The 26,283-nt window shown below is 54.3% G+C and overlaps 8 protein-coding genes and 1 non-coding gene across 9 annotated transcripts; 5 read left to right on the forward strand and 4 right to left on the reverse strand.

The window, feature by feature from the left end:
* Positions 1-2,420: 2,420 nt before the first annotated feature.
* BGZ61DRAFT_337447 (WD domain-containing protein) lies at positions 2,421-4,472 on the reverse strand (the record flags this gene model as incomplete). Its single annotated transcript, XM_046239047.1, has 2 exons — positions 2,421-4,121; positions 4,248-4,472. The coding sequence occupies 2 exons, from the start codon at positions 4,470-4,472 to the stop codon at positions 2,421-2,423; spliced, it is 1,926 nt and encodes a 641-aa protein (XP_046112977.1).
* Positions 4,473-6,805: 2,333 nt separating this feature from the next.
* On the forward strand, positions 6,806-7,565 carry BGZ61DRAFT_29090 (uncharacterized protein). The gene has a single exon (XM_046238573.1). It carries the CDS (start codon positions 6,961-6,963, stop codon positions 7,480-7,482), a length of 522 nt encoding a protein of 173 aa, XP_046112978.1. The 5' UTR covers positions 6,806-6,960; the 3' UTR covers positions 7,483-7,565.
* Positions 7,566-7,921: 356 nt separating this feature from the next.
* BGZ61DRAFT_t17 lies at positions 7,922-8,023 on the forward strand. Its single transcript has one exon. It is a non-coding gene; the product is annotated as a tRNA-Leu (tRNA).
* A 652-nt stretch (positions 8,024-8,675) lies between these two features.
* On the forward strand, positions 8,676-9,881 carry BGZ61DRAFT_439724 (uncharacterized protein). The gene is made up of 2 exons (XM_046244389.1): positions 8,676-9,184; positions 9,239-9,881. Exons 1-2 carry the CDS (start codon positions 8,853-8,855, stop codon positions 9,669-9,671), a joined length of 765 nt encoding a protein of 254 aa, XP_046112979.1. The 5' UTR covers positions 8,676-8,852; the 3' UTR covers positions 9,672-9,881.
* Positions 9,882-9,963: 82 nt separating this feature from the next.
* On the forward strand, positions 9,964-12,111 carry BGZ61DRAFT_439726 (pseudouridine synthase). The gene is made up of 3 exons (XM_046244390.1): positions 9,964-10,246; positions 10,311-11,732; positions 11,787-12,111. The coding sequence occupies exons 1-3, from the start codon at positions 10,050-10,052 to the stop codon at positions 11,968-11,970; spliced, it is 1,803 nt and encodes a 600-aa protein (XP_046112980.1). The 5' UTR covers positions 9,964-10,049; the 3' UTR covers positions 11,971-12,111.
* Positions 12,112-13,198, reverse strand: BGZ61DRAFT_439728 (uncharacterized protein). Its single transcript, XM_046244391.1, has 3 exons — positions 12,971-13,198; positions 12,701-12,852; positions 12,112-12,628 (listed from the first exon to the last, which is right to left on the reverse strand). The coding sequence occupies exons 1-3, from the start codon at positions 13,008-13,010 to the stop codon at positions 12,323-12,325; spliced, it is 498 nt and encodes a 165-aa protein (XP_046112981.1). The 5' UTR covers positions 13,011-13,198; the 3' UTR covers positions 12,112-12,322.
* Positions 13,199-13,688: 490 nt separating this feature from the next.
* BGZ61DRAFT_339171 (uncharacterized protein) lies at positions 13,689-14,813 on the reverse strand (the record flags this gene model as incomplete). Its single annotated transcript, XM_046239203.1, has 3 exons — positions 13,689-13,885; positions 13,950-14,404; positions 14,491-14,813. The coding sequence occupies 3 exons, from the start codon at positions 14,811-14,813 to the stop codon at positions 13,689-13,691; spliced, it is 975 nt and encodes a 324-aa protein (XP_046112982.1).
* A 2,103-nt stretch (positions 14,814-16,916) lies between these two features.
* Positions 16,917-19,887, reverse strand: BGZ61DRAFT_489160 (L-Aspartase-like protein; the record flags this gene model as incomplete). Its single annotated transcript, XM_046250178.1, has 13 exons — positions 16,917-17,132; positions 17,225-17,282; positions 17,333-17,373; positions 17,541-17,599; positions 17,749-17,815; positions 17,915-17,960; positions 18,229-18,365; positions 18,537-18,604; positions 18,691-18,723; positions 18,795-18,904; positions 19,109-19,290; positions 19,341-19,412; positions 19,576-19,887. The coding sequence occupies 13 exons, from the start codon at positions 19,885-19,887 to the stop codon at positions 16,917-16,919; spliced, it is 1,401 nt and encodes a 466-aa protein (XP_046112983.1).
* Positions 19,888-23,159: 3,272 nt separating this feature from the next.
* On the forward strand, positions 23,160-25,975 carry BGZ61DRAFT_408974 (fungal-specific transcription factor domain-containing protein). Its single transcript, XM_046243204.1, has 6 exons — positions 23,160-23,294; positions 23,354-23,452; positions 23,502-23,778; positions 23,828-24,411; positions 24,471-24,641; positions 24,688-25,975. The coding sequence occupies exons 1-6, from the start codon at positions 23,218-23,220 to the stop codon at positions 25,670-25,672; spliced, it is 2,193 nt and encodes a 730-aa protein (XP_046112984.1). The 5' UTR covers positions 23,160-23,217; the 3' UTR covers positions 25,673-25,975.
* The last annotated feature ends 308 nt before the right edge of the window (positions 25,976-26,283 follow it).

Below are 26,283 nucleotides of genomic sequence, written 5' to 3' on the forward strand. Positions count from 1 at the left end.
CGCGGCGGAACCCCACCCGAACTGGTGGCTCCGGGCAGACGGAGGACCGGGGGCGCGAGATGGGGCGGGCGTCGTTGCTTTCATCCATGCGGCCGAGGACGCTTCTCTCTTGTATCAGTGTGCTGCTCTGCTTCGCTGGGGGGGATTGCATTCGTGGCGCACGTCTAACTCTAGCAAGGGGATGCAAGCCTGCAGGATACGGGTGCCACAGCGTCGACGTTGGTGAATGAATCAATGGCCATGTCGATCCCCAATTTCTCCATTCCCATCTTCCACCACTTCACACTCTGGAGCGAAATCTCCAAGTGACGTACGAAATAGCTTTTGCCGACGCACAACCGAGCTTGTGATTTTGCGGGGTCTGGCCGCTGCTGCCCACTTTGTCCACTCCCCCAGCCAGCGAGCGTCAACTTTTTTCCAAGCTTGCTGACCTTTCCCAGGTGATGGTCCAGGTACCACCCCCACTGTCCAGCGGTGCGGACGACTCTTCCTGGGCTCTTCAGGGCAGGTGGGGTAGCAGCAGACAGCCCCCAGGGTCCCTCTATAGCTGGCTGCCCCACCTGTCTGCCAGCGCTGTCGGGTAATTAATTGGCGACCAACTTGCTGGCCTGGCCCCCTTCAGTGAAGATGCCCGGATGGAGACGCGCTGCATCTTTCCAGCGCAACTCGGAGGCTCCCGGGTTGAGACGACCAGGGATCACATCTACGCCATCAAGTTGATCTCGTCCCTTGCTTGTTTTTCACCGCACACCGGTGTGCCTCTTGCGTCTGTCTCTCTCCCGCCGTCTTATTCATTATTCCGGGAGTGAGGTGAAGAGACCCACCCCGGATGTCCGATCCTAGGCCGGCCATTGCCGAGGTCTGGATTCTTGGTGCTCTCTCTCTCTCATCTCATTGCCATGCCTCGCTGGAGATTGGTTCAGAACCGCGGCCCGCTGTCTTATACTGCGTTATTCGACCTGAACCGTGCTCGGAGGTGCTTCACCGGGCGAGCAACAACAAAAAAAAAAAAACAAGTCCGGCGTTGGCGGCGCGGTGAACTACCGCTGGCCTCTACCGGGACAACGTCGTGCCATCTGCCATCCCAATGTACCGGAAATCACAGCGCATCCAGCACAGGCCTCCCGGCGGACACCTTCCTGGATCGTTCCGAGCACAGATCTGGAGATCTTGCGGTTTGCCGTTGCCCCTGCCGTGGCGTTATGTGCGTGGTTCGTCTCGGTGTACGTACTTCTAGATGCACATCCAGTACGCTGAGCCGAGCCATCAGATTAGATCCTCACGAGATAAACGATGCTTTCTCGCCATCCAGCTCATCCACAAGGCACATCCAGCGGCCCACCTCTCTCCCGTCCTCCGTCCCGTTCCATTTATCCATGCCGACCACCCATCCTTCCATCCATCCACCCAAACCCCCCGGTCCGTCCCCGTCCGTGGTCCTGCCAGTAGCGAGTGCTCGTCCCGGTGCTCGGAGATTCGGAGACCCGGGCGGAGACCGCTGCCGCCGACCGAACCTCTGCAAACCGACCGTCTCCGAATAACCCCACGCTTCCAACGTTCCCGCAACCCGCTCGCGGGACGCCTACTGCGTAGAACGCCCGCCACAATGCAAGCCCGGCTCTGCCACAACCTGGCTGGCCGGGATGCCTGGCCGTACCTCACCTCGCATCCCGCGGAGCCGCAACCGGAGATCGTCGAAAGCTATTGGGACGCTTCGCAGCTCCCTATCGATAGTCCAGACACGTTCCGGGTGCAGCTACGGACGTAGGAACCCGTCCACCAGGGCAACACCCGGGATAAAGTCCCCAGTCGTTCGCCCCCACCAGTTTCCTCTCCCTTGTCATCTACTTTCACATTTCGTCTCTTCACATCTCGAGTTGCACTCTTCCTGTCATAATTCTCCAATGGCATTGGCCGACTGCTTCTATGCTGACGTGAATGGCTGGTAGCTAGGGTACAATTCCTCCGTGTACCATCTTCCTTGCCTCCAGTAATTCCAAAAAAAGAAAAAAAGGCATTGAAAATATCCGTCCCCCAAACTCCCCCAATCCTCGTTCCTTGATCTCCCGAGTTTTGGTCCCCTTGCCTCGGCACCCATTCCCCCAGGTCCTTTCATTCCTCAATCATATCTTAATCTTCCCGAGCTTTCACCTCCAATGAATCATTGCTCGTCTTAATCCCATGCATGCCATCGATAAAGCGCTATTCCGTCAATCCGCTTTTGAAACAACTCCAATGCTCCATAATATCAAAGTAACAACAACGTGTAAAAAGAAAACAAGAACCAATGACGCAACAGATGCTTCGTGAGAGTGTCAATGCGCTTGGTATCTTGGACATCATAAAATGCTTCGGCGTCATAAAACAGCGCGAGTCGTTAAGACGGAAGAGCAGAGCCTCGCACTATATTGAGACTCTTGCTACGAGGGTGTTCCTCGTTCTTCCACTCGCTCGCCTTCAAAACTGTACAGTCGCACCTCGCCGTCTTCGCTGCCACTCGCCATGCGGCTATCACTCAGACCGACGCAGGTGACGGGGCCAGCATGGCCAGTGAAGCTGCGCTCGCACTTCCCGGATCTCGGTTCCCAGATCTTGGTCATCGAGTCGTTGGCGCCGGTCACGACTCGCAGAGTGTCGCCGACCAGGCCCCAGATACCCTCAACGTGTCCGAACATGCTGCGGATGCACTTGCCAGTGGCCGTGTCCCAGAGACGGACCGTGTTGTCCAGTCCGCCGGTGAGCATGTATCGTGGAGGCAGTGGTCGGGAGGGGTCTGATGCGAAGCCCGACCCATACGCGGCTCGGTCATCAATGGGCTGCTCCGGCGCCACTGGGGTTGTGCTGCGGCCGCTTGATACTGACACCGCATCGCTATTGTCGGCATCAGGTGGCACCTCATCCGGTTCAAAGTCTGCCGGCATCAGGAGGACCTGCTGCACCTGTCCCACATGACCCAGGAACGTCTTGATGCATTGCTTCGAGTCCAGATCCCAGAGCTTGACAGACAGGTCGTCGGATGCCGAGAAGACCACCCGCGATGGCGAGTCGATGCGCACATGGTTGACCCAGTCAGTGTGACCCCGTAGGCAGAATGTCTGTTTCGTGTCGAAGCTGAAGATCTTGACTGTCTTGTCAATTGACCCAGATGCCAACGTGCAACCGTCAAAATGGACGGAAAGCACGCCTTCGGTATGGCACTGGAGTGTGCTCAAGCACTCCCCAGTCTGCCAATTCCAGATCTTGATGGTCTTGTCGAAGCTGCCACTGATCAACTTGGAGTCGTCAAACTGAAGACATCGCACAGCTGACGTGTGACCACGCAGCGTGCGCATGACCTCGCCCGTCTCGATGTTCCAGATTCTGATGGTCGTGTCGTAAGAGCCGGTAGCCATGATGTTGTCGTCGAACTGCAGACAAGTGACGCCATTCTCATGACCCTTGAACGTCTTGATCGAGCATCGACCCGTCTTCCAGTTGTACCCCACCTTGAATCTATCCCTGTATACATCCTTCCACGGTCGGAATTTGCGCTCCTTGTCCAGCTGCTGCCGCGAACTGGAAGATCCATTGACGCGTGGTCGCTTTGCAGGTCGGTCTTCGTCGGTATCGTCGTGGGAGTGTCGCTTCTGAACTGCCAAACCGGACTCGGACTCGGGGATTTCGTCGATCTCGACCACGGCGGCGGGAGGCTGCTGTTGGTGATCTTGTTGATGACCTTGTTGATGGCGGTTCCAGGCCATCAACTTCTTTCGCTCCAGGAGGGGGAGTCCCCAGCCACACTTGGTGCACTTGCGGTCGATATGTTGTTCGCACATGCGATGCCACACAACATCGTCATCAGCGAGGCTTCGCCATCGTCGGCTGACTTGGGCAGCCTTGCAGAGCGATACGGTGTCGAGAGAGCAAAGGATCTTGTATGAGAGTTCGTTGGGAAGGGCGGCGAGGAAGTCGATCTTGAGCTGCTCATGCACCTCGCGCGACACAGTCGAGAGCTGTGGGAAGCAGCATTGAGTGATGATTCCCTGCAACATCAACTCGCGATGCTTGGAGGGGGCGGCAGAGAAGATCGACCACACGTGGGTGATGGCTTCTTGATCGGCTGTCGACAGGCTGTTGAGTTCCTGGAAGGGGTTCATGTTAATAAGAAGACAGGACAAGGGGACGACAAGAGGACGGGAAGGGGACAACAAGAGCAGCGACAATAGCAGCGACAATTGGGCGGTGTCATTGACAAGGGCAATACCTACACTCTGAATGAATCCCATCTTAGTCTCGTCGGCGGCGCGGCGGCACTTGGAATCGGGGCGATGGCGGTAGCAAAACTTGCTGTTCGGGTCTCTCTTCCGGACGGTCGGGGCAGAGTTCGGGTTGGCGCCGACAAGTTGCCTGCTTTTGCCGATGGGAGCGTAAAGGCCGGGGATGTGTTCCTTGAGAAAGGGGCTGACAGTCTTGCCAACGAGTGCAGAGGACATCTTGACAAGTCGGGGGTTGATCTCCTCGTCGGAGCGGGTTCTATCGCAGTTGTCCTTGGAGAGTTGGTGTTGGTGTTGGGAATGTTCGTGGCTGGTGTCGGACAACCTCACAGACGGTGAAGAGGCGCCCGGGCCGGTGCCAACAGCAGAAGGAATAGGCGTAGAAGAGGGTGATGTGGTCGAATTCGGATTCAGGGACGAAGCGGGAGCATGGCGGTGTATAGAAGCAGAGGGCGAGACGATCGATTCGTTCGAGACGGCGGAGGAGGTGGGAGCGGAGGAGTCGGAGGAGGGCCGATGGCCGTTGACGAGCATCTGGCGGTCCATGGCGCAGCTACCTTGGTTTTGAGGAGACGAGTTGCGCGATGGAAGGGCGAGATATCGTAACTCCCTGTCGAAGTCTGGGGAAGAGAGTGACTCGACACACGCCCCAATGACTCTGGAACTCTGGGGAGGATCTGAGGCAAGGCCGTCCAGCGATGGCGTGCTGAGCTCTCGAGCGCACTGGGCTGGTCCACCCAAGAGTTTGCGCCAGAACCCCAGTCACAATCCCCGTCAGCCCTCTGGGACGGTCGGTCGGCCGCTTTTAGGTGCCGCTAGGGGCTGAGGTACACAGTACGGGCTGGGCACTGTCCGCTGCAGCTAGTTAGATTTGGTCGGGCGGCGTGCGATCGAGTTTCGCGTGCTGCGTGCGGCGTGTGCGGGAGATGCGATGACTTGCGCTTCTGAGGTGCGTGTGTGAGCGAGTTGGAGTGGGTGAGTGGGCGAGCGAGTGAGAGCTGGCGGTGGATGCGATAAAGGCCCTTCGGGTCGTCGGCGGAAGGCCCTGGTGAGGGAGGTTACGGTGCGTTGCCTGCCCGTGTCCCACTGAGGGCGACATGCAGAGCGATAGGGCGAGGGCGGGGAGCGAAATAGAGGGGGAGGCGACCAGCGGAATTTGTTACCTCATGGAGCCTTTTTTGGGTTGACTTTACGTACAGGACAGTCACCGAACGCCGTGTATTACATGGCCGGTGTAGGCAATTGGGCATTCATTTGCAACTTTGCGCCGTCGCTTGGTTATGCAGCTGCAGAGCAACCCCGGACGGCTCTGTTGTGCAGCCCGAGTCCGTGTGTCTATTCAAGATTCGAGGTTGTACATGCAAATCTCGCGCTCCAAACACTAACATGACCACTGTTCGATGGGGCCTGGGCGTGTTAATCCGCGGATTGAGCGACCGCCCGGCGACCCTGGGCTACGCGGTATGGGGGGGGTGCCAGGTTCCTGGGAGGCACGGGTACCCCCTGGGCTCAACACTCAGGCTGTAAATTCCCCATGGCGCACAGGACTGCTGTCGAATTTGGGCCTGAGATGGCGTTATCCCAAGGGCTGCTGGCACCGATCGGGCGGATAGGCAATAGGCTGGCTGATAAAGCGGGTCCGGCACGGCAATCGGAGGACGGCTCGCTCGCCGGCGGTTGTACCTCCAGTATGCAAATGCTTTGAAGCTGAAGCTGGCTTTGCTGGCATTCGCCACCTTGCGTGCTGATGCCGCGCGGGTCATGGGTCATGGGATTTGGCAGCGCCGTCGTCATCATCACCAATTTGGACACCCGTTGGAGTTGTTGCTGACTGCCATCAGGGTCGTATACAGTGATAGTCTAGCTCCCACTTGTTTGCACGGAGCGTCACAGCATGCGGCCAACTGGGGCATCGACGGGGTCAGGGTCGTCTTCTAATGCACCATTTGCTCTGCCCTAATGCGTCCCCGGGCAGCATCCCACACGCCCTCGCATCTGCCGCTCTCATCGCCCAATCATGGCTGTTCTGCCTCGTCTCGCGCATCTCTGCATTTTTTTAGGTCTGGAGTCTCTCTTCCTCGCCCCTCTCTTGGGCATTTCGGCCGCCATATCTTCTCCGTTTTTCTTTCTTTTTAGATGGCTTACATACCCCATTTTCAATTCTGCCCCAAGACATCCCATCCCATTTCCACGCATTTCGATCAGCCTCGAACGCACTCGGCCCCTTTGACGCATCCACCTCAACAGCTTCGCCCCATGCACAAAATTCTTGCGCAAGCCGTCGGTTCGGCATATCCCATTCTCAAATGACGTGATTGCCATGGCGTCTGGACGGACCGAACCCTCCCTTGACACTACCGAAAGGCTGCCGCCAGCCGCCAAAACGCCATATGCCATCTCCGAGACCCGTCCTATACGTAGTACGACATCGACTCACCTCGCTTCACATCCTATGGCCCAAGGATCACGAATCATCCAAGTCAAGGCATATCCTAGGTCATGCCACTGTCGAACAACATGGATCATCTCCCGTGATTCTGTCGCAATGCGTCTGTGTTGAGCCCTAGCAGGCCCAGTCAGCCTACTAGTTTCGAGTGACGCAGCTCATCTGCTTGCTCACTCAGCTCGCCGAGCACATCATCCTGTGGCCCAGTGGCCAATATTCCCAGAGATTGGCCATGGCCATGTCATCTTCACCCCATCAGAAATGCTCCTGAAACCTTTTCAACCTCTCCGCGCCCGCTGGAGATTTCGCCATCTTCCCTCGCAATCTTCCGGAATCCATGCGCAACTCGGTACTCCGACAAACAGCGATCCCCTGCTTCCGTTGATTCCGGCAACCCTCAGTCCCTCGGTATCGATGAAGATCTATCCGAGCTCCACGAATCGTTTCGCAACGCGTCTCCGTGTCAAAAGCGGTCAGTTCAGGCTGCCCACCTCCACTCGCTTGCTTGCTCCTTGCAGATCCCAGGATATGTCCCAACACATGTGTCCTACCACAGCTGGACTTCAGCCACTCATCTCGCTGCAACGGCCGGCTCACAGCCGCAAACCTGGCGACATCGCGTGTCGGTATGGCGGCATTGGAGACGAAACGAGGCTTACACCCCCTTCATGCCCTGTTTGCGCCCGTCTCTGGCCAGCGTGTCTTGATCGGGTGCGTGTAGTAATCTTGGCAAGCCACGGATTCTGTGACTTCAAGAAGTCCAAACCCTACTCACCGCTCTGAAGCAACTTGTGTATCTGAGGCGTTCCTCATCCGTAGTCTCGTAGATAGTGCATGTGAGATGTAGGAAGAAGTCCGCCAACGCACCACGCACTGTAAGGAGGTTGCAGTCTTGATTGGACCCAGAGCACTGCAGTGTTGGTTTTGTCCTACACCAAGACGACAGAACTTATTTGTAATTCTCCAAACGAATCAAAGAGCGTCGATATGAAGCCTGCCGCTCGGTCAGAAGGGCCAGAGCCCTCTCGATCTCATCAATCAGAAGTTTAAACAACCCCATGCCTGTGATGAGTTCCAAGACCTGCATATTAATATGTAAGCATTGCATCCTAGCGAATCAGGTCTTGCTGCACCTCCACCCGCACTTTCTTCCAGTTACCCAAGGAACTTGAGCCAAATTTTCAAGCTCCGTCGCCATCAACAAGCGGGTCTCACGACTCCGGGTGAGATGGCCGAGTTGGTTATGGCGCCAGGTTAAGGTCAACCTTAACACCTCAATTTCCTGGTGGAGCAATCCTCCTGGGTTCGAATCCCAGTCTCATCATTTCTTTTTGCCTTTCTCGTGTACATATCTCACATGTGGCCTATTCTTTTTGCTCCTCGTTCGAGGCAGGCCATTGAGTTTGCGAGAGGTACGAGGGGCTCAGAATAGGAAGAATGCTATAGCAAGTTCATCACCACCGGCTAAGATTCTCTATCTTTCAACTGCGAGTTGTGGTAAATTATAGACGTTATCTTGATGGCTACTCTTCTTTTCTTTTCTTGGGCATTATGGTTCAGCTCAAAAACGCGCTCTTATGACCTCCACTGACAGGGAACGGCCATGCCAGTGATATTCTGCGACGAGGAAGGACGGATGACAGTGGGAGGCCCTCTATAGATAGAATCCAGTAATGTTTGTCTTCACTCAATTAGAGCATTTACACTCATATCTCATAAGCTTATGTATGTCAAAGCCGAGAGGCATTCAGCCATGCGAGTTTAGGGCGATGCCAGGGGTCCTCCATGACATGGAATAATTACATCCCAAACATGCTCTATACTCTATCGCTACGTCATTTATCATAGTGAAATATTGCCCTGGCGAATTAAGCTAATCATATCATTACTTGAAGAGGCTGGTGGTATCGCCGCTGTGTATCTGATGGTAGGTGTCTCAAAGTTGCGGCAATGCAGCATCCTCCATACCAGTGCGTGGCTCATCATAGGGGAGCCCATATTAGGGAACGACTTTGACGACCAATTCTCATTGAAGTTTTGCTGTTCGTTAATCCTTTTCTAGCACACTTCTGCTGCCACCATGTCGTGCCTCGCGCGGTTAGTTCGACGGCTCAACGCTCAGATAAACGCCCCCGGCTACGAAAACACCGACGATGAGACCATCTTCAGACTTACAGGCCGAACATCCCGAAACGAACATTTCGATGCAAGAAGTTGGCCAACGGCATGGATTGGGCTCGGAGATAAGCCCTCCGTTGACCCCTCGGACGCAGCCGCCGGATTACTCTGACGAGGGCGTACCTTCTGTGTATCAGGCGGCGAGTTACAAAACCCCGAAGATCAAGATAAACAAAACCGTCGTCGTACGGATTCTGGCATCTTTATTCATCACGACCATCGTGGCAGTCATTGTCGCAGCAGTAGTCGGAAAGATCCATGCTGGAAAGTCACCGGGACAGCCAGTCGAGGCACAGAAAACATCAGCGTAGGTGCTCTTTCAAGCAGTCTCCGAGAGACTGGGTTCTAATTTCGAAAACAGGAATGCGACAGAAACAGAAGCTTGGACAACACTCACCATCACTACGACCCTGACAATAACAAATCGTGGGAAAGGTCGTCAACTTCAGGTCAAAACAACGTCGGCGCCTCGCCCGTTAGCCATTCCAACCCACGCACATGTCATCTTCGACTGTCCCTCGTTCGCACAAGCCACGCCGACTCTCGCAGCAAGGAACGAGCACTTGATATTAGGGCCCATCTGCGATACCCTAGACCCAGAGAAAAACGAACAGGACAACATTCTCGGGGTGGAGACGTATTCGCATCAGAACTGTCTCTTGGCGCGAGTATCATATCTGAGTTGTGGGTGGGAGTTGAACTACCGATGTACCGCATCGTGTCATTCTGTCAAGACAGAGAGAGGAAAAGCGGGTGAGATTTTGGTGGACGACTGGGAATGGGACGCTGGTTGAGTCATGATACTTGAGCCATGATTCGTGTAAGAGAAGGTGTTTGCTAGCGTTTAGGACATATGTTGTTTGTGAGCCAGTTAGATTTCAACTTTTCAATCAAGTATGAATACTTGGCACAAACGGGGCTTTAGAATGACCTCCGAAACATGATTGATAAAAACAATCGTCTAAAACTGGAGGTAGGTAGGGGGAGAGACAAGTAAATCCGCGATGTGAGAGAAGGTCTAGGGTACCGCGCCAAGCCTCAATGGATATGCCCCACTAAAAGTCGCATTGAAATTCTCTGACGCCCAAACAAGCTTCAGTGCTTGATGGAAATATAGACTGGCGATCCTCTCTCTATTCCTCCCCCTCCACCACATCACATTAGATGCAGCTATGGCGGCCGACAACGAGGCTCCTGTCGCGAGCAACGCTAGCAACTCCCGCCCTAGCGAGGGTTCGGGCAAGGGCAATGCCGATGGCGGCGCTTCTTCCAAGAACGAGTCTGGCAAGGATGGGTTCCGTCGCAATCCTCGACACGATCACCGAACCCGCGGCAAGGGCCGAAGCGAGAAAGGACGAGGCGAATGGAGGTATGTCTTCTCGTTGCACATCTTTGACGGGTCGCACGTACCAATGGGACTAACCAGATGCTAGCCGGCAGAAGAACGACAAGCGCAAGAAGAACGACGAGTATCACGAGTACAAGCGCCGCAAGCTGAACGAGCGGGGAGACACGGCCGAGGCCAAAAACCCCTTCTCCAAGGATGAGATTTCCGCCGAGGAGCGCCGCCCCAAGCGTAAAGTCGCGGTCCTGGTCGGCTATGCTGGCACTGGATACAAGGGCATGCAGGTCAACGGCGACGAGAAGACTATCGAGGCGGACCTGTTCAAGGCCTTTGTCGCCGCCGGCGCCATCTCCAAGGCCAACGCCGACGACCCCAAGAAGTCAAGCCTGATCCGTTGTGCGCGAACCGACAAGGGTGTCCACGCCGCGGGCAACGTCATCAGCTTGAAGCTCATCATCGAGGACGACGATGTCATCCAAAAGATCAACGATGCTCTGCCGGAGCAGATCCGCGTCTGGGACATCCAGAGGACCAACAATGCCTTCAGCTGCTACCAGCTGTGCGATTCGCGGTGGTACGAGTACCTCATGCCGAGTTACTGCCTGCTGCCTCCCCACCCCGAGACCTTCTTGGGCAGGAAGCTGGTTGAGCTTGCCAAGGAGCACAACGTGGAGGACGACCTCAACGCTAAGATGGCGGACGTGAAGGACTTCTGGACCGATGTGGAAGAGAAGGAGATCAAGCCCATCTTGGCTCGATTGGACCCCGAGGTTAGGGCTGCTGTTTTGGAGCGATTGCACGTCGCCGAAGAGTCTGGCCAGACCGAGGAAGACAAGGAAGAGAAGGAGGAGGAGAAGCCTGCTGCTGAGACGGCCTCCGAGGGTGCTGCTGAGTCTGGAGCACCCCAGGCCACCATCACTCTCGAGAGCCACCAGCCCAAGGGCCGCGAACTCGGACCCATCGACTTCGCGCTCCGCGACATCAAGGCCGCCTACGTTACGGCCAAGCGTCGCTACCGCGTCACCCCCGACCGTCTCCAGCGACTCCAGGACACTCTGGACAAGTACACCGGCACACGCAACTTCCACAACTACACGGTGCAGAAGTCCTTCTTCGATGCCTCAGCAAAGCGCCACATCAAGTCCTTCATTGCGAACCCCGAGCCCATCATCATCAACGATACCGAGTGGCTCTCGCTCAAGGTCCATGGACAGAGCTTCATGATGCATCAAATCCGCAAAATGGTCGGCCTGGCTAGCTTGATGGTCCGCTGCGGAACTCCCCTCGAGCGTGTCGAGGAGAGCTACCAGAACCAGAAGATGGCCATCCCCAAGGCTCCCGGCCTGGGACTGTTGCTCGAGCGGCCAGTCTTCCATAACTACAACAGGAAGGCGATGGAGGCGTTCCAGAAGGAGACGATTGACTTTGCCAAGTACGATGAGAAGATCCTGGCGTTCAAGGACAAGCAGATTTACCAGCGAATTTTTGACGTAGAGGAGAAGGACAACTCGTAAGTCTAACCTGATCTCTGTGGCAAATGCCAGCAATGCTAACACCCCGCAAGGTTCCACATGTTCTTCAACCAGATCGACCAGTTCAAGACGAACCACTTCCTGTGGCTGACCGCAGGTGGCATGAAGGCTGCTGAGATTTCCCGTGATTCGACCGGTGAGAAGGTGCAGCGAGATGTGGACAAGCGACTGGGCGATGATGATGAGGATGAGGACCCCGAGGGTGGTGAGGGTTAAGCATATGAGCCTTGGATATGTATGAGATGGTAATGAAAACGCCTGTATGCCTTTACATAGCATTAGCATTAGATGGGGAGCGTGCCCCTGTTCGCAACAATCAACGGTTTCCGGTACTTTCAAGGAGTCCTTAGGTCCGTGGTGAAGTTCTTGAGTTATCGCATAGTACAGTTGGTCTTCACTGAGCATGGCATGACATCAAAACGAGCATGCAATGCGCTTTGTATTGTACTTTTTGAAATCCCGAGGCTCTGGGTATCTAAATCCGTCCTCGTCCCAAGCAAACCCCAACGCCCAAACCAAACGCCTCCGGATCCGCCAGCATGCCCGGCTCCATCCACAGCATCACCGCTCACCGCCCCGTCGTAACCGAGCCCGCAGTGGTCCCATCGGCCTGCGCCGTGGCCGTCACGGTCGCCGAGGCGGAGGCCGCGTCGTCGCCGGAGCCGAGGGCCTCCCAGGAGCCGCCGCAGCGCTGGGCGAGCGCCTGCATGCCGCGGGCGTCGAGGGCGTCGAGCAGCGAGGCGACGGCGCCGACGTCACGGTCGATCTGCTCCTCCTTTGCGCGGGCGTTGGGGTCGCCGCGGCCGAGGGGCCCAAAGACCCATAGCTCCTTGATCTTGCGCGAGAGGGCGAGGAGTTCCTTGATGGAGGTGTACTGTGGGAATGCGTTAAAACAACTGTCCCCTTTGCCCAATGAGATATACGGGAGGAGCAGGCTCGGGCTTACCAGGCCGTCAAACTCCATCTTCATGGAGATGCCCGTCACAGCGATGGCCTCCGGGTTGGCGTTGTTGCGCTCGCCCTCGGCCTGGATCGTCGCCAGCATCATGAGGGTGCGGTAGCGAGTGAGGACGTCCGCAACGAGGCGGTTGTGCGTGTCTAGGCGCAGGGAATTAGCGTCTTTGCTACATGTCGATCCGGCCTTTGGTGAATCGTGCGTTCCAGGTCCTGCAGACGACGATGCAAACAAAACAAGGCCACGAGGGTGGCATCTTACCCATGAGATTGGACGCCGCGGCTTGTTGCGCGCGGTCCATGGTGTGCGAGGTTCAAGTGCGAGACCGGGGTGCGGAGAACTAGAGAAGATTGAGGCTAGGAAACAAAAGAGGGTGAGGTGTGACAAGGCGCTTCCATCCAGATGAGACGAGACGTGGATGAGACGTTGATGAGATGCGAGGCTAGAGCTGGAGTTGGCTTTGGCGTCGTTGGCGCGCACGGCTTTGCTTGAGCTGGTGGGGGTGGGGCCAGGAGATTCCGTGGTGGCGGTGGGGTGCAGTATTCCCGTAAGCCTGTGAGAATACTGACCGGTATTTGATTAGATCAACAGGAGAATCTCTGCACAACGCGTGATTGAGTATAGCTTGAATATCTTGATTGGACATGATATTGGACATATCAATGGCGTTGAGGTTTCATTTCACATCTTCTAGACTCCCTCCTTCTTCTAGTGCTAATTTTGTCCCGGTTACTTGACGTACGCAGATACAGAGATGCCTTGCCCCTATTACCAGACGCCCATTTCAGTTAATTCCATATAATAAAACAGCCCAACAACCCAACAAGGCAGATGCTGGCGACCTTTTTGAAATGCCCATGCCGCCGAGACCAAACTCCCCGGTCAATGCAATCCAGATTGCGCGCGGGGCCCTGGTATCGTCTCCCTTCCAACTCGTACACGCGCCATTCAGCCATCAGTATTATCGTGGAGCTGCTTCTTACGGCAGACCCGTCCACCCGCGGTCCTCCTGCTTCCAGCCCTTGTGTGGCCAACCCTTAGGTAGTGTCGAAAAGGGCGGGAGAATGTACTGGCCCTCGCACTTGTCGTTTTCGCACTTCAAGTCGCACATGCCATAGTTCTGGCAGTAACAGTCGGAAGCGTTAGGGCAATGGACTGCCTTCTTGCCGAAGATGACTGGAGGAATTCCGAATTAGCACTGGTTCAGGCGGATAGGGGAAGTAGAAAAGGGGTAGCTTACCATGCCATGAATACTCGAGAACTCGCCCGCTCAGGTCATCGCCCAGCGGCGACACCAAAAGCCACTCGCGGAAGCGGACGTACTCGGCGCGGGGCCGCAGGCGAATCGTCTCGCGGCGGACGGCGAACTGCGAGCAGCAGGTAACGCCAATCTCCTCGGGAACGGGGAGGCTGGGGAAGAGCTCCTCGAAGGCGGCCTTGTAGACGTGGCGGGCGTGGACTGGCTCGTTCTCCTTGGAGGGGGTTTCGTCCTGGATGGGCTTGATCTCGGCGGGGCAGCCGAGGACCCAGACGCAGCGCAGGTTGGCGTAGCCGACCTTCTTGAGGTTGTCGAAGCGGAACTTCTGCAGCAGAGGGAGCGCATCGTAGTCGGGGTTGTCGTTGTGCCACTGGAAGCGCTCGGCGTGGTGGAAGATGACGTTTCCGGGCAGGTCGTCGTAGCGGTCGATGATGTAGCTAGAGAGACATGGTCAGAGGGAATCCAAGACGGGGAATCTAAGACAGGAGTAGTTGCATGGAGCATAGACGGGATAGCTAGCTACCTTAGGAAGACCATGGCCTCGCGACCCTTATTCATCGGGACCGTCAGCTTCGCCTTGTTGTCATCGACGACGTAAATGTTCTTCTTCCACTCGGGCAGGTATTCGTCGAGCCACGAGACGTTCTCGTGCTTCATGCTGGCCACCACCATCTCGACATCGTCGTCGCCGAGGTGCTGCGACGCCAAGCTCTTGCCGCGGTTGGGGCGGTTCGACGAGGGCAGGATGTTGTCGCGGAAGATGACGAGGATGAAGATGACGAAGACGCAGATGCCGATGAGGTTGACGCGGTTCGCGCGCTGGCGCGGGCTCCAGCGACCAGGCATGGCTGTGCCAGACCGCGAGGCCGGATGTGAGAGCAGAGCGGAGGAGAGGAGATGGGGGAGTCGTAGAAGCCCGGTGTTCGTTCGATCGTGGGCGTTCGGGCGGTCGCAAACAGATTCGTTTGGAGAAGCAAGGGTAAGGTGTTCGGATGTACAATCAGAAGGCGGACTATTATCACTCCTCCCAGTAGTTTCGCATTCCCTTTTCTGGGGGACGGCCACGGGTGACACAGGGGATACAGGGGGAGATCGGGGGGCCGCGGCGGACGGGACAGCAAGGCAGGAAAAACGACAGGGGACTACGCAAGGGAGGTGGCGCACTAACGGCTACTTCGTAATGGTACAAGGTCGTAGTACAAGGTAGTAGTACACAGCAATACGCCCACTTCCACTTCCACATCCACGCCGTTTCTTCGTATCTTGGCTGCCTACCTGGTCTTCCCACTGTGGGCGAAGTCCCCATCCCTGCATCACGTTTTTTTCCCTTTTGGGTTCGCCTGTCAGCTTTCAAGTTTCCGCAGCGTCAAGCCTCATTCTCGTGTTGCATTGCAGGCTCCAGCCCCGCAGGGAGTCCAGGCTCCACACTGCAACGGCCGCCCTGCAACGTCACTGAGCATTCTTGCGGTGTGCAAAGTAATTAAGCCACCGCGAATTGCAACTATTCTTTCTTTGGCCTCGACTCGCGTCCGAATCAAGATGGGAACATTGGTTCCTCGGGTGGATTTTGGGTGAATTACGGCGTATACATTGTAGATACGATACTGTGCAGTAACTAGTAACTCGGAGCTGAATAAGAACCTCCCAAGGCTAATGCACCCCTGATATTACCTCCCCTTAGTTACCATTACTGCTGGCATGTGAATGGTCAGAACCATGACGCTATTTATTACGGAGCAAACTGCCTTAATTCATGTTGCAGAAAGCTGGACGAGGAGAGCAAACTAGGAAAACTGTACCACGCGATTGGAAATACGCGAGGGAGGGAGGTGGCGCAACAGGCCCGCCTCGACCTCGACCTCGACTCAAGCTCCTATTTTTACCAGGACTGTCTGCCTTTATCTCCTCAGCCATATTTTCAATCATCGGACCATGAAGTGGGATCGGCCTACTGATAGCTCCGGCCCGATCCGTGATTCACGATAGACGACTCCGACTGCGGCAAACATGGCCCTCAGGATACTGGACGAAGCCGCCGAGGCTTGCGATTTAGAGCTAGTTAAGTTGCTGCTCTCAAGGGGTGCGAAACCCGGAAGCCGAGTCATTGCTTTTGAAGATGACATGTACTAAGCATTCTTCAAGTTGAATACGATGCTGTAAAATCACTGATAGGCCGAGCTGTGCCTTGACTCTAGCTCGCATCCGATCCAAAGCGTAATATGTATGATGGTTCATCCGGCTGAATTTCTGTAAAGTAGATATCGCAGATGCAATCAGTGATGAATCTGAACCGGCGTGATCGCAGCTGGCATAAACGACTGGAACTTGAACAACAATAAAATCGTATTATATCTAACAAAGGCCGTGTATCAATTGCACGTGGTGGGAAGGCGGCTTTTCGCAGTCCTGAAGCCATCCAATCTCCATTCGCCAGTGACGCTGACAGCGCCACTCCGTTCTCCAAGCTCTGGCGTGGTAATTACACAGCGCCCCTTGTCCAGCCGAGCTCGCTCTTGGCAGCGGCTAATGTCCCGAATGACAAGTTTGATAACGACCGAAAAGTCTCCGAGGCGCTGGCCCGTCTGAGCTTCAGCCCTACATGGTGCCTAACTGCCCAGGAGCGAGTAGCGCTTGGAACACCAGATCAAGCAAGAGAGAGACCAGGCGGAATCCAGGATGGCCACCATTTCGTAGTAGATTAGTCAAAGAAGATGCAATGTGCAAGCGAGAAACTCATCTAGCTGGAAACCTCCATGAACATTGCCATTGCGGTCTATGTATTCCACTATCCATGTGTTTCCTCAAAGTGCAGCTTGGGTGAGGGTTTGGCCAACTTTTTTTCCTGTTGGTGAATAGATGACATTATAGCAGTTATGTCCAGACTATCAAATTGCGACACTTGCGATCTCCATGTTTAATTGCTACTTGTAGCAGCTGTTGCCAGCCGGTCTAGACGTTCAGCTGCGCGGTGGCAGACCCAGCAATGTACTGTTGGTACGGCGCAAGCGCCTTCTCCACGGCTCCGCCGGCTCCGCAGTACTTCTCAACCATCTGGACGCTGCGGCCGACGTAGAGCTCGGGCTGCATCATGGAGTCGAGGTCACCCCAGATGGGCTTGAAGTACTCGGTGTTGCGAATACGCTCAATGAGGTCGTTTACCTTGCCCTGTGAAGATTTCAATTAACAATCTGCTTAGACAGGGTAAAAACCCCCAGACACAGTGAGCTAGCCTAGATAAAAGAAAAGAGTCCACATACCTCGTTCTTGACCACGCTCGCTGCTTGGTGCGAGAGGACTCGGATTTCCTCATGCGCCCTAAATTATGTTCAGCATCGGTCATTGTTATGATGATAGCAGAAACTCACTCTTGACGAGAGGCACCCTTGGCTACAAGCTTCATGATGATCTAGCCTAGCAAGAGCTCCACTCAATGATCCCGTCGAGCATGTTTGCAAGCTTATTACAACATAATGAGCTCAGTGGCAGCTCTAAGGAGATGCTACTCACCGCTTAGGTGACCATGAACGGGAGCTCCTCGAGGAATCGACTCCGAATACGGGCCGGTTAGACGACAAGTCCATCGGTAACGTTGTCCAATCCAATCAAAATCGAGTCGGCGAGCAGGAACATCTCTGGAATGTCCATCCTATTTCCAGTATTAGTTGAGAATGCTCTCTGAGAAGCGCTCTGAAACTTTGGTGGGAGAAAATTGATCGACAGCAGCCTCTTGGGCCTGTCGTTTTCATCCCATCTTCGGAGGCACAAAACTGGGGTGTCTTACGTCTAATCGCGCTGTCATCTAATGTGCGCTCCATCCAAGCCGTTGCATGCGTATTGGCAAATGATGACTAGAAATCGTCGAGTCAGAAGATGGAGAGCGATACTAGGGGTTCTGACGGGTTTGCAAAGGGAAAGGAGGTCGGGGAGTTGGCGTTTGGGCAACGAACCGGCTTGGCCATCAATGCGCGGGAAAGCGAGCAGATTCTCTCACTCCTCATCTTCTCAAGGTTAGTAATAGGGCTCATGCAGAATAAAAGGAAGAGGAACTTTCTGGATTGCGCTTATATGCCATCGCACTAGATTCTTGTTAGTGGGCGCGTAGTTCAGTGCTTTTTCAGCGGTGTTACCTAGATCCTATCTCTTCTCAGAGTTAATTTTATTAGTGCACCAATTATTGCGGAACACAATGTACTGGCGGGATTTTTCGAAGGGCCTGATAGCGTTAAATTTTGGACAATCCATGTGGGAATGATGTGCTTACTCTTCAATCTCTTTCCATGAGGCGAGCAGGCGGATGTCCGTCGCGGCCTTGTGTGCTGTGGATGCCAACCCGACAACGGCGTTGGACACGATCAAGTCGACTTTTCGGGTGCTTGTGTTGGTGTTATTAGTTACAGGCTCGTATATCAGGATGAGAGATATGAGGGGACCTCAATTAACTCACTAGGTCTGGGTTGAGATTTCCTTTAAGCAGAAATTAGTAAGGGGCTCTAAAGGTTGGCTTTGCAAGGAGAACGTGAGCCTGAGCGCTAGAGGGACAAAGCAATGAACTGAATATGGAAAACTCACATAGAACGCCGGGAAGCCAAAGCGCTTGCAAAGCTTTCCATTGAGGGCATCACACTTGGCATGGTCGCCTTGGAATCTGCATGGTGATCAGTCGAGTCTTCTTACCACCCGGTCTTACCTGGGCACATGAAATTGCAGCCATGGGGCCACTCACATCTCCAGAACGAAGCCTGAGTTCCAGTCGTTCCTGCTTGCCGTCAGTGAAAGGCCGTGATGGATCAATAGGATAGGAGTGCTGCCTGAAGTTCTTCAACATACCCATGGTGCCTCGGAACTTGAGACTGTTGCGGACAGACTCGAGAGCTTCAAGGTCAAACATCAAATCCTGAAGCCATTGGGCGGCTGGTGTTCCTGTTAGGAAAGCCATGCTTGACAAGTCGGTTAAACGTTGTAGACTTACAACGTCGTCCAACAGTAATGGGCCTAGGTTCTGGTCAGCCTCCGGTCTGAATTCAAAGCAAGCTAAGAAAGCAAGGAATAATATAGATAAAGATGCTTCTGAGTATCAGTGTAGAGGGAGATACTTACTGAGCGCTCTGCAGATGGGTGTAGGCCAACGTGGGCTCCGCTACAATGCATGTAAGTTAACAATGTCCTCTAAAGTCTGCTTGAACAGCAGCGGAGGGAGGGAGAATAAATCCCCACCTTTCCATTTGAGAGAGAAAGCCTGAAGGTTAGCGATAACCTTGGCGATCTTGTTGATCAAGATATCAAGGGCATCACGCATAAGGAAGAGCTCCGCATTGTCGGTCACCTGACTTGGTCAGCTTCAACAAGATAGTTTGCGTAGTTCATTAAACCCACGTAGCATGAAGTTGCTCCGCAGTGAATCACACTAGCGGCAGCCGGTGCAACAAGCCCAAAGGCATGGACGTGCTGGGTTGAGTGTTAGCCAATCTAGGAGTGTCTTGTCGCAAGGAGAGGCTGGCTTACAGCCATGACATCCTGGTCGGACCCATGTTAGCACATCACGTTCCATGAAAATAAAGATTACACTTATAGAACCGGTGACTTACATGCGCCTGATCTTCTCCTCCACACGAGCAGCATCGAAATCGGCATCAGTGACGGTAAGATGGGCTCTCATCTGATCGAGGGCCTCAGGTGTAATGACATTAATGCCCAGCTCCACCTCAGCCTCGGCAAGCGCCAGCCAGAGCTTACGCCAGGTCGAGTGCCTGGACCTCTGGCTGAATATAGTCGTCATCTCATCGCTGCAGTAGCGATGGGTTAGGGATGTCTGGCAGGCATCGTATGGGCTCTTCTGGCGAGCTTGGGCCTGCTGGAGCTCCTGGATTTGCTGCTGCGGCTCCTCGATTTTGGCCTGGGCAGCCTGGGACAGTTCAGCCATATTGGGCGAGTCAGCGCTTTTGCTTGTCGTTTAATGTTGGCTGCTAATCTGGCTGAATTTGGAAATTTGGTGCACTCAACCCGCCGGAGATGGCTTCTAAACGTTATTGGGCAGAAAATTCTTTACTACACAAAGGCTCCGCAGTCAGCAGTTCAACAGTCTACCAAGCAACCTGCCCGATATTCTGCCGCTCCCGCCCTGCTTCAAGCCATTGATGTCGAGGAGCTGGAAACCTCCGTAGACGTTGCCATTGTAGTCTATGTATTAAAGAATGCCTATCCCCCTCTTCATCTTGTCTGGCAATGAAGTTGTCTGCGTTCTCCTTCCCGTCTGCGGCATCAGAAATCTCGTAGTCGCTCAAAAGGGCGGTAAGGATCTGCTTCTGACAGTCCGTTAGGAAGGACTCGCGACATTGGAGGTCTGTTGGTTCGTGTATGATGTCTGTGGCCACAGATATTGTGTGTTATTCTTAGAGCTGGTCGTTTTCGTCTAGTTGTTTTTGACCTTGAGGAGCGGCGACCACTTACTGAACTCCATTTGTGTCACCGCATCCTTCCTAGTCTCGTTGAGTCGACGCAAGATGTCTTGTAGTCTTGTTGCTGCGGTTTGCTGGAAGATGCCGTGCCAGCGTTCATGCGAGAAATGCAGGCCTGACGTGCTCATGTCCTAGAGCAATCTCTCCATCACCTGCTGGAGGAGCCTGTCGAAATGGGCCGAGGAAATAACCAAACGTACCGCGAATTTTACCTTCCCGAGCCTGATGTATTCGCCATCGTGAAAAAATCATTTCCTTCTCGCTCATCGTAGCTTGGTGTACGACAGCTTTGATGATCTCCGTGAGGCGTGCCACAACACTCCTCGGCAAACCCGCCATCCGCCTAACTCAGTCACCGCTGATTAAATTCGGCAGGCCATCTTCATATTATGCATGAGTATTTATTTTCTACCCAAGGAGAAGGCTCAAAACTGTTCTTCTCAGAAAAGCCAGTTGGGCCCAAAACGAAATATCCAGTACAGTGCCTTGTCACCTTGCTCATGGGTGTCGTACAAGCCCCTGCAATTTGCTCCGCTCAATGCCAGCAGAAGGTCAACATGGCATATCAGGAGGTCGCAGTGGCTGTCAATCGAAGCCTTTAATTACACCATGTACTGCACGTGGCAGGGCTGGCAGATTCGAGAGCCGGAGACATGTTAGCTTCTCAGACCAATCGGCAGCATGGAGCATCTGAGGCAATGCCCCGTGAACCTGAACACTTGCATCCTTTCTGTAATACACGGCAAGACGGTTTCCCCATCAAGGCAGATCGCCGGGGGGCGACTCGCTTCGGTTTCTCCAGGCCGTTTGTTTTCTCTTCTTCATTTCGCTCTGGTGGTCAAACGTTGAACCGGTTACGATGCTGATTCACACGTTTGCTGTGCATCGAATCGCTTGAGCCGGGCTGCTGTGGTTTGGCCGACACTCCATCATCCTCGCGGACGACGTATTAACTACTTGTTGTTGGATCCTGGCTTTGAAAATTGGCTGTTGGCCCGCTCCCTTAACCAACACCATGTTCCTCACCCGCCAGGTCGCGGCTCTCGCATTACTAGGGGCGGCGGTCGCAACAGACGCCTACGTCCCAGTTCACAACCGTTTCACCTTTGATGTCACCGTCAACGACTTTATCTATCTAGGCATGCTCTCGAAGCGCGATGCCTGCTCGGATGCCTTTGGAGACAATGCGCACAACTCGAACTGCGCCCCCGATTTTACCCTCTGCTGTAGGGCATCCCAGCGGTATCCCATGTTCGTTTCGATAACTGACATGGCGAGATAGGTACTCGTGATGGCGAGTCGTATCCTTCGTGCGAGAAATGGCTTGATAAAGGGTGGTGCTGTGTAGGAGAGTTCGTCGTCGTGAAGCTCCGTTGTGGTGTAATGGCCGCTGACTGAGGGAACAGCGGCGAGGGAGATAAATGCTATGTGGACCAAGAGTCCGTCTGCAACGAAGACAGCGCAGTTGCGTGTACGAGCCGCCAGAAAGGAACCGCCAGAGCGTGTTGTCCTAAGTTGACAACATGCGATGAGTCGATTCCTGCCAGTGCGGCCCATGTCCGGTGCAACATTAAACGAAGCGATCTCCTCGTGGCTGATGCCGCAGCGAACGGCAAATCTTCGACGACAGAGTCTTCAACCACCGAGGCCTTATCAACATCCACCGAAGCTTTGATGTCGACGTCGGCCGATGCATCCAAGACCGTCGACCCCGAGGCTCAGACCTCATCGACAACGTCTACCCCCGACGACGAATCGACCACACTATCCGGAGGTGTCATCGGCGGCATCATCGTTGCCGGCGTGGTTGGAATTGCTGGCATTGGCGGGCTGGCTTTCTGGCTCGTCCGACGCAGCAGGAAAGCCAAGCACGAAGCCGCGAACCAGTCACCACCGCACCCGTCCATCCCGCAGCATTCCCAGGACCAGCAGTTGAAATACCGACAGGGACAGCAAGGCTACTCCCAGAACGGGCCGCCGAACCAATACGGCGGATACATGCACCCGCAACAACAACCACAGCCTCCCACCGAGCTCATGGACGAGCGACCCCCAGCCGAGCTGGATTCCAGACCGCCGCAGTCGTCGTCGCGATAGTAAAGCGTGCAAGTCGAGAGAGCCTAGCGGGGCGAAAGTGGGAAAACAGGCATTTCTGATGATACCACTAATATTTCTCTTCTTTTTTGTACAGATGCTGCTTGGTTGGCATTTGATTCCCTCGACCGGCGTTGGTACATGGCGGATTGAGAAACGGACGGGGGCCACCTTTGAAGAGGACAAATAGATGGATAAGCGTGGAAGCCACGATATCACGCGCCTCAAGAAGATCTAGCAAGATCCTCTGCTACGGGTCGCACGTATATGTGCGCTGGAGAACCAGGTTGGACTTCTGTAAGTGGAGTCTGTGCCTCTTTGAAGGATGAGCTCCATCTCCCGGTCTCGGTTTAATGGAGGAGTTTCTTAGAGCTATGAAAGTAGCTTTAGCTCATGACTGGACAATTAAAACAATTGAGATAACCAAACTCACCTTCCCCTTCCCCTAGAGAGCATACGCACACTCTATTGACACGCTGTGGTTCTCTTGCCGATGGAGGGTACAGATTGCCGACAACGTTGACAGTGCTACAACTCCGCTATCGTGCATTCGGCCCATTCCCCACACACCCTTCGCCCTGTTCCAGGCCTTATCTCTGGGGAAATGCTGGAGTACGTAACAGCTTCCCGACGCTCTGGTTCTGCTCTTCCGACGATCATGCGCTGCAATGCCGCTTTGCATGTTCCCGTTGTGAGCGAGTATGGATTCGCCCTCCGCGATTCGTCGGCGGAGACGTCGCCGCGTTGCCGATGAGAATCGCAAGAGAGCGCCACGAGCGTGAGAAATACTTTCCAGGCGTTCGTCGCTCAACCGGCCGAGCTAATGTGATGCCGTAGATGCGATCGCTGCAAGGCGCGGAAGAGCAAGTGCATCGAGTCGCTCGCCGGCACATGCCAAAGATGTTCGTTGAACAATCTGGCCTGCAGGTTCGAGAGGTATGGTCGTTGCATAACCCAAGGCAACTGGTTTCTCACAATGGCACAGGGAAAAGTCGCCGCCAGATGCTGAACAGAGTCGACCATCTCCTCGGGTGGGAGACCAGATCACTTCAGCCCATGCGGGAACGAGTCCAGAGGAAAACATTGCTATCGACAGTCGTGAGTCCTCGTATTGCCGTCAATGCTCCCATGCTCACCATAGTGCCGTCCAAGACCAGACGGAGAGAATACTATGGCCTCATTTCCTCTCACGACTACGAGAGGCCTTCTCGTTGGACTCACAAACGGCACCAGAGGAACAGGATATGGTGGCAATGCAAGCAGTCAGTTGGCCTTCCCCGGTTTGATGAACCTCCAACTGACAAACCGAAGCACATCACCCGTCCTACCATCCTTCAGCCAGCCGAACTATCCCGCTTGCGAGGCGTAATAGAAGCGTTCCCTCCACGGCACGTGGCCGAATTCCTATTATCAGTCTGCATAAAGCATGGAACGGACACCTTTTTTTACTTTGACCAGGCCCAATTCTCGGTCGACATTGATCAATTCTACACGGATCCAAATTCCCATCTAAGGTCGGACTCCAGCTTCGTCTGCCTCGCAATGGCTGCTTTCGCCCTTGGTAGCCAATGGACGCTCCTCGAGCGACCCGACGGTCCAGCCCCGGGACCTCGCCCCGATGATGGTGATCCTGGACGAGTATTTTACAGCCAGGCCAAGACGCTGATTCCTGACATCATTGATCGGCCGTGTCTGCGATCCATACAAGCCTCGTTTGTCTTGGGCGTCTACCTAATGCCGGCGAGTGCGATTGGATCGTCATACGTCTACATGGGCCTGGCCTTGCGTAAAGCGCTGGCATTCGACCTCCATCAAAATACGGATGATCAGACTCTTGACGAACGTGAAAGAGAAGTGCGCCGTCGACTCTGGTGGTCAATCTACTCCCTAGAGCGGTTCGTCTGCGCATTAAAACCGCTGATTTAATTATGTGAAAGCCTAACGATTCGGTTAGGTGTACAACGGTTAAATTGAACCGTCCTCGGTCAATAAATGTCGACATTGTCACCGTACCTCTCCCGTCGCCGCTGGCATCATTAGACAGCGCACAAACCTTCAACAACGTCCAACTACAGATAGCCTATGTACGCCTGATTATTATATTAGACCGAGCCGCAGAACCAGGGTAAGAACACCAAACTTGCTCGAAGAAGCCGCTAATCAGATCGAAGAGATTGGTTGACTGATGCAACAAAGCCCACACGCTCTGCCAGCGCCGAAGCAGAGCTCAGGCAATGGAAAAAGTCGCTGCCCCCAGAGTTTAAGCTTGAAAACATACACCCAAAGGACTCGAACTATCGCGCCGTGTTCCATCTCTACCTAAACTACTACTACTCCTGGATCGCCATGGGGAAAGTCTCCCTCGTCACTGTTGCTCGGGCCAAGCTTCGGTATCATTTTGGCCGCGAGTCGGAACTGCCCCAGATCGACGATACGGTGGATCAACTATCCAAGTCCTGCTCCAAAGCTGGCAGAAAACTCCTACAGCTCTTTGAGAACTTGACGCGCACCGGAAACAGCACCCGCTTCTCCTTCACTGACTTCCAAGGTTGTAGTACCGCAGTCATCGTGACGCTAGTGTCGGGCATCCTCGAACGAGATTCCGCTTATGAAGCCCGCGTAGCCTTCGGTTTGGATTGTCTCCGGAATATGGCTGCTGGAAACATGACGGCTAAGATGGGGGTGCGATTCGTTGAGGCCCTGCAATCCATCACAAGCGAGGCGATTGAGAAGCTAAACCAGACGTCTTCTTTTACGGGCAGTAATCTGGTCATGGAAGAATCAACGTTGGCATCTGAATACAACCAATGGGCTGAGTGGCTAGCAAGACAAGATCGATCGCAGCGGACTGACCAAACACCGTCTTCTGGAGACCATCTCACAACAGATACCGTGGTTCCAATCCCACAAGCCCAAATATGGCCCATCTCACAACCAAATGCGGCTGGGCTTGCCTGGGAGTCTACAGGACGGGAGATGCTTACGCCGGTATCTCTTGTGCCACAGGTTGCGCAGCAAGACGCGACCATGTCCCGACAAACCCCTGCGGCAGATAATGAATTCCTCTCAGTCATGTATAATGACGAGCAAACTTTCCTGATGGGCTTGACAGGACTGGACGTTCTTGATTTTTCTGGATTTCCGACGTCGATATGAGAAGTACGTGCTCCGTCTCAAAGAGACCCAGATTATGGAGACCATCGAGCTTGAGTTTTATATAGCCTCCTCAATCTATGCCGTGAAGCAAAGAAATAAAGGATAACTGGTGACTGGGGAGGGGCGGAGTACCATGAGGATAATGGGATCCAACGACCAACACTCCACTGTCGGGACTACGATAGTCTTCGGGGACGCCTTATTCCATGCCGAGGTGACAGCACCGGACGATTGTGTCGACATAATCTAGATAGTGGGAACTGGAAAGGATAGAATAATTACCTGCGCAAGTGTATGTGCCAGTAGCAATCCGAACGATCTCACCCTGTGAACTGGCTTCATGTGACACGATCAACCAGCAAATACGTAACAAGAACCACTGTCCCGCACTTGACAGCAACCCCGGATTCGACTGTTCGCATGGCCCCAGAAGGGGGGAAATAAGGAATCCGGGGTGCATGAGGGAATTCTAGCTTGGGGTGATGATTCGTGTTCTGTCGGCAATCCGCCCATCTTACGATCTTTAGGCGAATACCCGACTGACGGGTGACCCGTCAGCCTGCCAAGGCTATGTTCTCAGCTTTTAAAGACCAACCAACACCAATGCGTAC

The sequence above is a fragment of the Ilyonectria robusta genome (assembly GCF_021365365.1).
Source record: "Ilyonectria robusta strain PMI_751 chromosome Unknown BGZ61scaffold_1, whole genome shotgun sequence".
Taxonomy (NCBI): Eukaryota; Fungi; Ascomycota; class Sordariomycetes; order Hypocreales; family Nectriaceae; genus Ilyonectria; species Ilyonectria robusta.